The 12,380-nt window shown below is 45.0% G+C and overlaps 1 protein-coding gene across 1 annotated transcript in view; it reads right to left on the bottom strand.

Annotated features, from left to right (window-relative positions):
- TECTA (tectorin alpha) overlaps positions 1 to 9,647 on the bottom strand; it is a 55,689-nt gene extending 46,042 nt beyond the window's left edge. Inside the window, exons 1-3 of the mRNA XM_032229207.1 lie at positions 9,584 to 9,647; positions 5,386 to 5,519; positions 2,087 to 2,374 (exon numbers count right to left, since the gene is read on the bottom strand). Coding sequence (XP_032085098.1) covers positions 2,087 to 2,374; positions 5,386 to 5,519; positions 9,584 to 9,647 — 486 coding nt within the window. The remainder of the gene's footprint in view (positions 1 to 2,086; positions 2,375 to 5,385; positions 5,520 to 9,583) is intronic.
- Between the last annotated feature and the right edge of the window lie 2,733 nt (positions 9,648 to 12,380).

The following is a 12,380-nucleotide window of genomic DNA, read 5'->3' on the forward strand; positions in this document are numbered from 1 at the left end:
ATACAACATGCTAAATCAAAGCCATTAGCTCTTCAGAGTCACCTTGAACCGCAAGACAGGCAGCAAATAAATTTGCAAAGTAAATAAAATGGGTTAGCAAAAATAAAAGAGTCGGAAGGGACCTTGGAGGTCTTCTAGTCCAACCCCCTGCTCAGGCAGGAAACCCTACACCATTTCAGCCAAATGGTTGTCCAATCTCTTCTTTAAAACCACCATTGTTGGAACACCCACAACTTCTGCTAAATATATTGCCTCACTGTCTGGTTTAACACAACATGCCAGTGGTGTCTTATTTTAACACAACATGCAGCAAACACAAGGACTGGATTGTGCAAACTGTTATAAGCTACCAACGTCCCACCCCCTTTTTAACTAAGCCCAGCCTAGCACATAGCTGTGATGGACCATTTCCTTAGTCTCTGTGCTTGGTGTGTAGGAGTTACAAGGAGGCTGGTTGGTTTTCATCTGAGTGATAGGTAGGTGAAGCGTAAGAAAAAGGGTAGCCACACCCACTTGGATCTCATCCATACCTACGCCTGGAATGCTCTACCTGATTCCATTGTTAGTTCCTCATACCCCCATATCTTCAACCTCAAACTGTCTACTGTGGACCTCACCCCATTCCTAAGAGGTCCATGCATAAGCGCACCAGTGTGCCTTCCATCCCCGTCCTACTGTGCCCGTTTATTTGTACTCATTTCCTTTATTCATGTCCATGTTTATCGTGACCCGTCAAATGCGCGCCAGACAAAAGCGTGCTGGCAAAACGCGGCGAGAAAACAGTGAGGTCGAAAGTGCTCCCACAAAAGAGCGCCGACAAAACCACACCCACAAAAGCGCGATTGGGGTTAAGGTAAGGGTTAGGGTTAGGTTTAGGATTAGGGTTAGGTTTAGGGTTAGAGTTATTACGTTGTTTTCGCGTTGTTTGTTGATGGCACGCTTTCATCGGCGCACATTTATCAGCGTGCTTCTGTGGGCGCGATTTTGACCTCGCTGTTTTCTCAGCGTGGTTTTGTCAGCCCGCTTTTGTCGAGCGCCCATTTGTCGGTGAACCCATGTTTATACTTATACCTGTTATCTTTGTACATGTTTGACAAACTAAATAACATAAAAATAAATAAATAAAATACTGAAGGCTATTTCAGGCTAGTGTTTTTCAAGCTAATCAACTTTAAGATGGGTAGACTTCAACTCCCCGACTTCTGAAATCGCTAAGTTCGCAAACACTGGTTTATGCCTCCAAATAAGATTTATTTTTGTGGGAAGGGGCGCTACCAGACTCCATCTGGTTTCGGGGCACAGCAAGTGAATCCAGCTCTCTTTCTACAAATTTGGAAGTAACGTATTTTTTGGAGTATAAGATGCTCCAAAGTATAAGACGCACCTAGCTTTTGGGGAGGAAAACAAGGGGGAAAAATCTGCTTCTGCCTCCCAGCAATTTGCCTCCTTGCAACAAACAGCAAACAGTACAGACAATACACACTGTTTGTAGTGTTGCATTTCAGACTATACTTGTACAGATGCCGTTAAAATTGATGTGCTTTCTGGAAGTACAGTTATTCTCTGCTATTTAAAAGAAGATACAATAGCACCGGGCATTTACTTTAAAAAGCTTCTTCATTTTGTTAAGCTGTCCAGAACAATAATAAAGCAGTCTTTAAAAATAAGTCTAATAATTTGAACATTCTATAGGCATTTATAGTTATTCACTATCTTCTTGCAGCAAACAGCCTGATTAGCACAAAAAAAAAAAAAAATCTGCTTCTGCCTCCCAGCAATTTGCCTCATGGAGCAAACAGCAAGTTTCGCTTTTAGTTTAAGCGCCTCTGGATCAACAGCTGTTTCAGGCTGCAGGGATTGCTATAGCCTATTGCAGCCTCCACAAACCCCATTTTCCCCATTTGCTGCAAGAAGTTAAATTGCTAGGAGGCAGAGGCCGAAGGGTAGGGGCTGGTGGGTGGGTGGGGCAACATTCAGTGTATAAGACGCACCCAAATTTCCACCCTCTTTTAGAGGGGAAATAGGTGTGTCTTATACTCCGAAAAACGCGGTAAGTTGCCTGCAGGAACCAAGATGGTGATCTTACCGGAGTTGTGCTACTCCCTCCGTAGAAGGTAACTTCATCCCACGTAGCGATAAAAACCGACAGGGCAGAGAAGGAAGGCAGGTTCTTGAAATATTTCCTGATGTCTTTAGAGATTTTCTTGAGCAGCACTGGGTCCGTGGTCTCCCGGTAGTAGATTTCTCCCCGGATACCATTGTGGACATCTGCCCAAAAAGGGGCGATGAAAGCCCGTCCATCAGCTAAAGGAAAGGATTCTGGGGTGAACTGGCTGACCAGCACGTTAAAGGAAACCACTCCATTGTTGTTGACCTGCAAGGAAAGAGGAAGTTTTGACAGATGTTAGCAGGATGCAACAAGGTCAGCTCAAAATCATGCAGAGGCAAGGCGAGTCGAACATAGAGGCTCTTTAATTATTCGATGGAAATAAGTAAAGGTAAAAAATATAGCAGTAGACTTATATACCGCTTCATAGGCCTTTCAGGCCTCTCTAAGCGGTTTACAGAGAGTCAGCATATTGCCCCCAACAATCTGGGTCCTCATTTTACCCACCTCGGAAGGATGGAAGGCTGAGTCAACCCTGAGCCGGTGAGATTTGAACCGCTGACCTGCTGATCTAGCAGTAGCCTGCAGTGCTGCATTTAACCACTGCGCCACCTTGGCTCATGGAAAAAGTTCCCCTCGCACATATGTGCTAGTCGTTCCCGACTCTAGGGGGCGGTGCTCATCTCTGTTTCAAAGCCAAAGAGCCAGCGCTGTCCGAAGACGTCTCCGTGGTCATGTGGCTGGAATGACTAAATGCCGAAGGCACACAGAACGCTATTCCCTTCCCACCAAAGGTGTTTCCTATTTTTCTACTTGAATTTTGACATGCTTTTGAACTGCTAGGTTGGTAGAAGCTAGGAAAAGTAATGGGAGCTCACTGTGTTACGCGGTGTTAAGGATTTGAACCGCCAAACTGGCAACCTTTCTGATTGACAAGCTCAATGTCTTAGCCACCGAGTCACCGCGTCACTGGAAATAAGAGCTGTATATTTATGTGTGTGTCCCTCCATGCCCCCCCCCATATTTGGAGGTTGGAACGGAGTGAAGACTCTTTGACAGAATTCCTGTGACATCCATCCTGTTGTGCCCACATTGAAGAGAATGGAAAAGGAGGAGGGCCTTCTCTGTGGCTGCTCCGGCCCTCTGGAACGATCTCCCCGTGGAGATTCGGACCCTCACCACCCTTCAGGCTTTCCGAAAAGCCGTTAAGACCTGGCTGTTCCAGCAGGCCTGGGGCTCCTGAGTTCCACCCCTACTCAAATTGTTGTGCGTGTTGTGACTTTTTAAATTGTTTGTATTGTTGTTTGTTTTTGGTCTTTTTACTTTTTGTATTATGACCCTTCCCTTCTGGTTTGTCAGCCGCCCTGAGTCCCTCCGGGAATAGGACAGCATACAAGTCGAATAAACCAACCAACCAACCAACCAGCTTCTTTGCATGAGAAGTGAAATGTATTCCAGGACAAAACCAGATAAGTTCAATTGCCTTTTGGGGAAAAAGCATCCTTGAGACCCATTGAAGAGAAGTGATTTATCGTATTTTTTGGACAATAAGACACACTCCCTCCCCAAAAGTGGGTGAAAATGTCTGTGTGTCTTATAGAGCAAATGTTGTCGAAGCCCCACCCACCTGCTGGCCCCCACCCAATCTGGCCCCCACCCAATCTGCCTTCCAGCAATTTGCCTCCTTGCAGCAAACAGCAAACAGCCTGCTCAGCTTAAGCACAGCCTGATTTAGCATGAGCAGCTGATTGGCAGTTAGATTGGCCTCTCGGAATACTGACGAACAGCTGTTCCAGGTGGCGGGGATCGCCGCCACCACCTATCACCGCCTCCGTGTGCCCCATTTTAGGCCTCCTTTGCCCCATTTTCTGCCTCTGTGCATCCCGTTTTCGGCCTGTTTGAAAAATGAGACGTGCGGAGGCCGAAAATGGGGTGTGCAGAGGCAGCGATCGGCAACCACGGTGATCCCCGTAGCCTGGAGCAGCAGCTCATCGGTATTCCGGAAGACCGATCCAACTGCCAATCAGCTGCTTGTGCTAAATCAGACTGTGCTGAAGCTGACAGGTTGTTTGCTGCTTGCTGCAAGGAGGCAAATTGCTGGGAGGCAGAATCAGATTTGTTTTTTCTTGTTTTCCTCCCCAAAAGCTAGGTGCGTCTTATAGTCCGGAGCATCTTATAGTCTGAAAAATACCGTAAGTGAAAGTTGTCCCACTTGTCTTCTACCAAAACAAAAACACAGAGCCCATTGCCATTGTTAAGACAAAAGAACCCCAGACCCCAAATTTCCCATGCCTAGGATAGGATTCCACCCGCTCTTAGCCATGTTTCACTCCAAACCACAGAAGTCTCAAAACTGCACAAATGGTGGCCTTCGTGGCATGGGCAAATGTCTGGTTAGAAACCGTATTCCAAAGTTGGAATTTATTCTCTTTGTATGTGTGTGTGTGTGTATCTGTGTGTCTATGTGCACAAAACGGTTTGGTCCTTTCCTCTCAATCCAGCCTTGGAAAAATAATGCTCTCTTTTGGAGCAGAAACTTAGGAGGCGGAGTAAATGATGCAGCTCCTAAGAAAAAACAACAACAACAATCTCCAAAGCAGAAACATTTCCTGAATATATATATATATATATATATATATATATATATATATATATATATATATATATATATATATATATATATATATATATATATATATACTTAAAGTCACAACCCCTGGTATGCCCAAGTGTGGGAGGAAGGTCACACTTCCACTCTCTGTCATTAGGCTCGTCACAAGAGTCCATCCAGACAGAAACCCAATATTTTTACTGTTGCCTTTGTTATATTTGTGTTTTTATTTGTGCTGATAAATAATTTATTTATTTATCAGCACAAATAAAAACACATATATATATATATATATATATATATATATATATATATATATATATATATATATATTTCTGCAGCTCCTTGAGGTATTCTGATTTTCCTGCCACTGGCTCAATGTTTAATATGCCAAAACCTGCACGTCGTTTGAGTGTTTAATCAACTACACAAGGCTGTTGCTGGGCTTTTATAATCTTGCCCCTCGCGTGCTCGCCTCCTAAGCGCACCCTTGATTTTCTTAATAATAGACCATCTCGTTCACAACGTGGAAGAACTTGGCAAGGGAGGACGCCATTAATCTTCCTCTTCTCCGAGGAAGGCTCCAAGCGGAGAGCAGTGTTTCAAATGCAGATGTTAATGGCGGGGAAAAGGCGCGCATGGCTTTATCAAGGGGTGCTTTACTTACAAAAATGGTCCTGTACGGCGCGCCAAAGAAAACGAAGGGGAAGGAGAGCTTGATTTCTGGAGAGCTGCCATCATCCACTTTGGGGGTTTTGGTGTCATTGGGCCAAAAGGGGTACAAGATACCCATCGTCTGGACTGCAACAGAGAGACACGGAGAAAGAAATAATTATTCTGGTGCCAGCCACATTTCATGCCGTACCTCTTGTTATTTCCTCCAAATCCACTCCATTTTTTTCACCCTGGTGGATGGTTGCAAAAAACGCAATCCAGGGTTACCTTTATTTACTTACTTACTAGCCGATAACCCAGTGTTGTCCAGGTATTTATTTATAGGGGGAAAATGTCCGGACCAAACATAATTTCTAATGTTACATTTTCCCCCTTACCAAAGGGAGCTCCCTTGTGGAGTACTGTGAAGCCGTTACCATGGCAACTCCACTGTGCTGTACAGTAGAAGTCAATTTACGGCAGTACAGTAGAAGCCATTTTAAGGCACAACAGGCTGTATCTTAACCGAACACACACCTTGAGGAGTGTCTTACCCCCCACAGTATTTGTTTCCAGAGAGTCAGTCATCTGGGTACCACGTTTGGTTGAAATTGTTTGAGGCGTTCAAGAGTTATGCTGGAACACACACACACACACACACACACACACACACACACACACACACACAGAGCCATCTATATAAATATAGATAATTTCATTTTAGTCTTAGTTAACTGATAATATTCTAGTAATCAGCTAGAGTGTTATCAGTTAATGAAGACGAAAATGGAATTATAATCAATAATCAGCTGGAATGGTGCGGTGGCCTAGAGGTGGAGCTCTCGCCTCTCAATCAGGAGGCTGTGAGTTCGATACTAGGTAGAGGCAGATATTTCTCTCTCTGGGCAAAATGAAAATACATCTGCTGAACAAAACTCTGCATTGGCAACAGGAGGGGCCTCCGGCCATGAAAATACTCTGATAGCTCCATTCAATTGCCCAGACTCCACCCCATAAGGGATTATGGGACCGTTAAAAGATGCTGACTATAGTAATCAGCTGGATGCATTTGAGGATGGAGAGAGACCTTAACGTTGCTGGTCATGTAATAGGCCAGTGAAATGCCTGCACTTTCCGTCTCATGGAGGCTTGAGGCAGGTGGAATGTGTGTTGAAGGAAGGTGGGGAGGCTCAGACGCGTGGCCTCAATTGCCTCAACAGCATTTCTCTATTGCTGATTTGTTTTGCAAGCTTACAGTACAACACGGATGTTTGTTTTCTTCGGCAAGCTGCAGGAGTTTAAAGCAAGGCCTCAGCGAGCCTGCGTGCTTCCAGAGACTTGTTCAAAATGCCCTCGCGCAAACGTTCAACGAGGGCGCCATAAAACTGGAGAACCTGGCAGATGGCGCATCTCCCTTGCATACGGACGCGGACCGTGTTTGCAAGTTTGCAGCAGAGATTATTTAGCCAGGCAACCGATAACGAAAAGCATTTGACTGCGGCGAAAATAGCTGCACGGATATATCCCAACTCACAGCTGTTAAATGTGGGGTAGTTTTTAATAGCAGTAGACTTATAGCAATAGCAGTAGACTTATATACCGCTTCATAGGCCTTCAGGCCTCTCTAAGCGGTTTACAGAGAGTCAGCATATTGCCCCCAACAATCTGGGTCCTCATTTTACCCACCTCGGAAGGATGGAAGGCTGAGTCAACCCTGAGCCGGTGAGATTTGAACCGCTGACCTGCTGATCTAGCAGTAGCCTGCAGTGCTGCATTTAACCACTGCGCAAACCTTTTAAAAAGGTTTGTTTCTCCCCACCTTCTCGATATGGAATTAGGTCTGATTTTCAGCACTTCTTTTAAGCATTGGTAACGAGCTATTGAACCAGGTTGGAGCGGCGGTGAAGGCACCGGGCTAGAAACTGGGTGTTCTGGTCCCACCTTAAGCATGAAAGCTGGCTGGGTGATTTAGGGACACTCACTAGGAGACCATGAGTTCTAGTCCTACCTTAGGTATGAAAGCTGCCTGGGTGACTTTCGGCCAATCACCAGGAGACAGTGAGTTCTAGTCCTGCCTTAGGCATGAAGCCTTAGACAGTGAGACAGTAGTCTTGCCTTAGGCATGAAAGCTGGCTGGGTGACTTAGGGCCAATGGCCAGGGGATGCTGAGTTCTAGTCCTGCCTTAGGCATGAAAGCTGGCTGGGTGACCTAGGGCCAATGGCCAGGGGATGCTGAGTTCTAGTCCTGCCTTAGGCATGAAAGCTGGCTGGGTGACCTAGGGCCAATGGCCAGGAGACAGTGAGTTCTAGTTCTGCCTTAGGCATGAAAGCTGGCTGGGTGACTTTGGGCCAATCACCAGGAGATGGTGAGTTCTAGTCCTGCCTTAGGCATGAAAGCTGGCTGGGTGACTTTCGGCCAATCACCAGGAGACAGTGAGTTCTAGTCTTGCCTTAGGCATGAAAGCTGGCTGGGTGACTTTGAGCCAATGGCCAGGGGACGGTGAGTTCTAGTCCTGCCTTAGGCATGAAAGCTGGCTGGGTGACTTAGGGCCAATCACCAGGGGACGGTGACTTCTAGTCCTGCCTTAGGCATGAAAACTGGCAGGGTGACTTAGGCTAATCACCAGGGGACGGTGAGTTCTAGTCTTGCCTTAGGCATGAAAGCTGGCTGGGTGACTTTGGGCCAATGGCCAGGGGATAGTGAGTTCTAGTCCTGCCTTAGGCATGAAAGCTGGCTGGGTGACTTAGGGCCAATCACCAGGGGACGGTGACTTCTAGTCCTGCCTTAGGCATGAAAACTGGCTGGGTGACTTAGGCTAATCACCAGGGGACGGTGAGTTCTAGTCTTGCCTTAGGCATGAAAGCTGGCTGGGTGACTTTGGGCCAATGGCCAGGGGATAGTGAGTTCTAGTCCTGCCTTAGGCATGAAAGCTGGCTGGCTGACTTTGGGCCAATCACCAGGAGATGGTGAGTTCTAGTCCTGCCTTAGGCATGAAAGCTGGCTGGCTGACTTTGGGCCAATGGCCAGGAGACAGTGAGTTCTAGTCCTGCCTTAGGCATGAAAGCTGACTGGGTGACTTTGGGCCAATGGCCAGGAGACGGTGAGTTCTAGTCCTGCCTTAGGCATGAAAGCTGGCTGGGTGACTTGGGCCAATGGCCAGGAGATGGTGAGTTCTAGTCCTGCCTTAGGCATGAAAGCTGGCTGGGTGACTTTGGGCCAATGGCCAGGGGACGGTGAGTTCTAGTACTGCCTTAGGCATGAAAACTCGCTGGGTGACTTTGGGCCAATGGCCAGAAGATGGTGAGTTCTAGTCTTGCCTTAGGCATGAAAACTCTACTTGCACCACATCCCTTCGGAGTGGGATAGAGTTTAAATTTAAAATCTTCAAATTGCTTCAAATTGTATGTTTTCGCCCAGAGTAGAATTTCCACGACAGTGTAGGAATCTGGTCCCATCCTATGCAACCATGCCTCTTCCTAGGATGGACACCGTGTTTCCTGCTCAAACATCTTCCCATCCCAGTTGGGCGATGGGCTGGAAAATCCACCAGGCCAACCAAGTGGTCACATTCACATGGATTTGTGGCAGGGTAAGGTCACACCAGGATGAAACAATCTTAAAACACGTCTGAAGGAGCCATTCTTGGTGGCATCGTAGAGAGAAAGCCGAAAATGTGTGGCAAGGGAAAGGATTCCTGAGGGACACCTTCCTTAGTTCTCATGTAACCTGCTTCGTGGCACGACAAAACCGCGGTCGACTAAAGCGCGCCCGATTAAAGCGCGTCGCTGACATCAGCAGCAGCGCGACAACAGCGACCGCGGAGAAAAAAGGGCGCTTTAAAAAGCGCTTTGAAAGCAAGCCGATTCACGTTAAGGTAAGGGTTAGGGTTAGGTTTAGGTTAAGGGTTAGGGTTAGGTTAAGCGTTAGGGTTAGGTTAAAGGTTAGTGTTAGGTTTAGCGTTAGGTTAAGGGTTAGGTTTAGGGTTAGGTTTCGGGGGCTTAGGTTTAGGGGTTAATTTTAGCTTTAGCGCTCACAGCGTGTTTTTTTCGTCGCGCTGTGATGACGTCAGGTACGCGGTTTCGTCAAGCGCGCTTTAGTCGACCGCGGTTGTGTGGTGGAACCACCTGCTTAACGCCTTCCATGTCAGCGGATTGTCAGAATGAACAGAGAGCATTTCTGTTACCTCACCTTGAAAGCCTGAAATACTAACCTGCCTGCTGTAGGAGTAGAAAAGTAAAGACCACACAGCTTCCAAGGAATGATGGAAAATTCATCCTAGAAAGGGAAGACCAGAGAAATGCAACCAGTAACAATTCACAGGGATCCGTTCATCAATTCTCCATTAAAGGCATGCCAATCAAGGGATGTCCAAATGGATGGATGAGCCTAGAAATTTGGGGAATGAAGGGTTTTAAAAAAAAACACATCTGCAGATCTTAAGACCTTCTCAATTAGCCAGGATCTGTCAACATCCTTGTTAACTGGGAAGGGGAAAGGAGAAGTAAATTGCTTGTTTGATAGGACGGGTTTAATTGAAAAGCTCAGCCTAATGATGGGTTAGGATTGAAGAGTTTCCAAGGTCAGCGGTAAATAGAATTTAACGGGAACATCGCTCAGAGGAACCATTCAATCCTTTAACCACCTCCGTTTCTCCGTGATCTCTCCAGTACAAAGCTTTCGGCCGATTAGCTTTTCATTGTATACGAAAATGAGAGCCAATTATTGAGCAAGGAGTGCTCTCCTTTGCAGAGACTTTAAACCTCGATTAAACTAATCCTCTCTTCTCCCCCTTGCAAAACCAGCTGAAGAATACTTAACATTTCTTGACTGGGAATTCGAAAATACCAACAAGGTATCTGCAGAGGCTAATCTTTGGTGTCACGAGCATCCACCTCTTGTGACAAATGTGTGGGTTAGGTGAGAAGGGGCAAGGGAAGAGGAGCCGAAAGCAAAATTACCTCAATAATACATGCATCCTAGGTGATATTTTAATTATTGTGTGTGTGCAGTGGAAGTTTCTCATACATTATTGAGTACGTAAAGAGACTTAAAAGTAAAGTACGCACCGTTTCATCACTATTTGCCAACCCTCCTCATTTGAAAGTTACATTACCGTAGAAGCCAAATTTATGTTCTGCTGAAAAATGCAGAAGTAAAGAACTGTAGAACTCTTCAACAAAGCTTCTGCTTAATTTTTTTTTGGGGGGGGGGGAGCATAAATAGAGCTCACTTTTTATTTTTTTTATTTATTCAGTTTGTTAAGTTTGTCACTCATGTACAAGGATAACAGGAAGGAGAATAAACATGAATAAAAACACAGGGAATGGGTGCAAATAAATGGGGACAGTAGGACAGGGACGTTAGGCACACTGGCGCACTTATGCACGCCGTATTTTGTCATAGAAATTTGTCGTGGGAACCGGTTTGGGTTCCAAATCTGAACTAGAAGCATGGGATTGCGGTTTTACACAGCCGTAAAAATGTTTTTGTCTTTCGACAGAATTCCCAAGTCAAGCCCCAGTTCTACCCAACCGATTTGAAAAATCAGAACATGCACATGACTCAACACGCTACCTTGCTAGCAACCTCCTTAACCATTGAGGAAGCTAGCAAAATTCCATTTGCGCAGAATCGGTACCCAATATTCAGATTGCCCCCAAAGACCTCTGGACAAAATGGGATTTTCGTTCTGAATAACTGTGGCATTATCCATGTGAAAGTAAAAAGACCTTTATCCCAAAAAGGCAACACTTTGCTTCTTTAGCTGTGATGAACGGAAGAAGCTTCTTGGATAAGCAATAAGTTTACAAGGAAAAACAGGCAGACAAGCAAGTTCAGTTGCCTTTTTAAAAAAGCACCCTTGGGACAACCATGATTTGGATGATTGAGGATCTTCATAGACAGGTAACCATCTTTCTTACCTGTCTTTGTTGTAGGACTTGATTGCAGCTGCCTATTTCTATCATGTATCTTTTTCTTTCTGACTCTACGCATTTGCACACAATCTCGTCACCTGCACCACTATCTCTTACCTTGGCTGAGTCTTTAAAGACTCAGTTGCATAAAACTGTCTATGTTGTGTGTGTGTGTGTACATGCCCAAAGAGATGCGCTGCCTCATTAGCTATGCAGCTTAATTTTCCTGAAATGTATGACAGCAACGCATTAATTACAAAATGCAGAAATTATAATATGTTAAGGACTTATATCTCATCTCACAGAAGCATTGAAGTGGGATGATAAGGGAACGAGGGAGCTGGAAGCTTTGCCTTTTCCTCTACGTAATTGGCAACAGAAAACGATATTAGTAGACTTATCACATCCAATTCGCAATCAACTACATTCAGTGTTCCCATTGCAGAGTATGTGTTGCTTTTTATGTGGCTTCTGAGATATCAAACAAAATAAAAACAAACTAGATGGCTGGCCTATAAAAAAACAAAACAACATCAAACCGCTATCACAAACACATATTCGTACCCCCAAAAGGCAAGTGTTTACAATGCAGAATTTTTTAAAAAAGAAAACTTTTTGAAAACAAGAAGTAGAGATTCTAAATAAGAGGCATATCAATATAGGGAAAAACAAAATCACCAACCTGGTTTGTGGTCGAGCGAAGCAAAATTATTATCTGAAACCACGTTTTGATCAACGCTGGGAAAACTTAGGATAGCGAAGGATGCATGTCAATAAACGTCTCCCAACGGTGAATCCTTTGGTCCTTCCCCCCCAAAAATCCTTTTTTTAAAAAAAACTGAAGACAAAACTTTAAATAAATGCTTTTTAATGAATAACAAGTCCGTTTTGTATCTCTGTCATGGTATGTTCGCTGATCAAAAGGTGAATCAGAAATGGGCTGCAAATTTGGAAAAATAAAATCTCTTTCCGAAAACTTTCCAGATGCAGAAAAGAGATGTCAAGGTTGGAAGAACTAAGAATGAGACTGTTTTGACCAGAATCACTTTTCACTTAGGGGCCAAAAAAAAAAAAGGTAGAGAAAAAGAAAGT

This window comes from Thamnophis elegans, chromosome 13 (assembly GCF_009769535.1).
Source record: "Thamnophis elegans isolate rThaEle1 chromosome 13, rThaEle1.pri, whole genome shotgun sequence".
Classification (NCBI taxonomy): domain Eukaryota; kingdom Metazoa; phylum Chordata; class Lepidosauria; order Squamata; family Colubridae; genus Thamnophis; species Thamnophis elegans.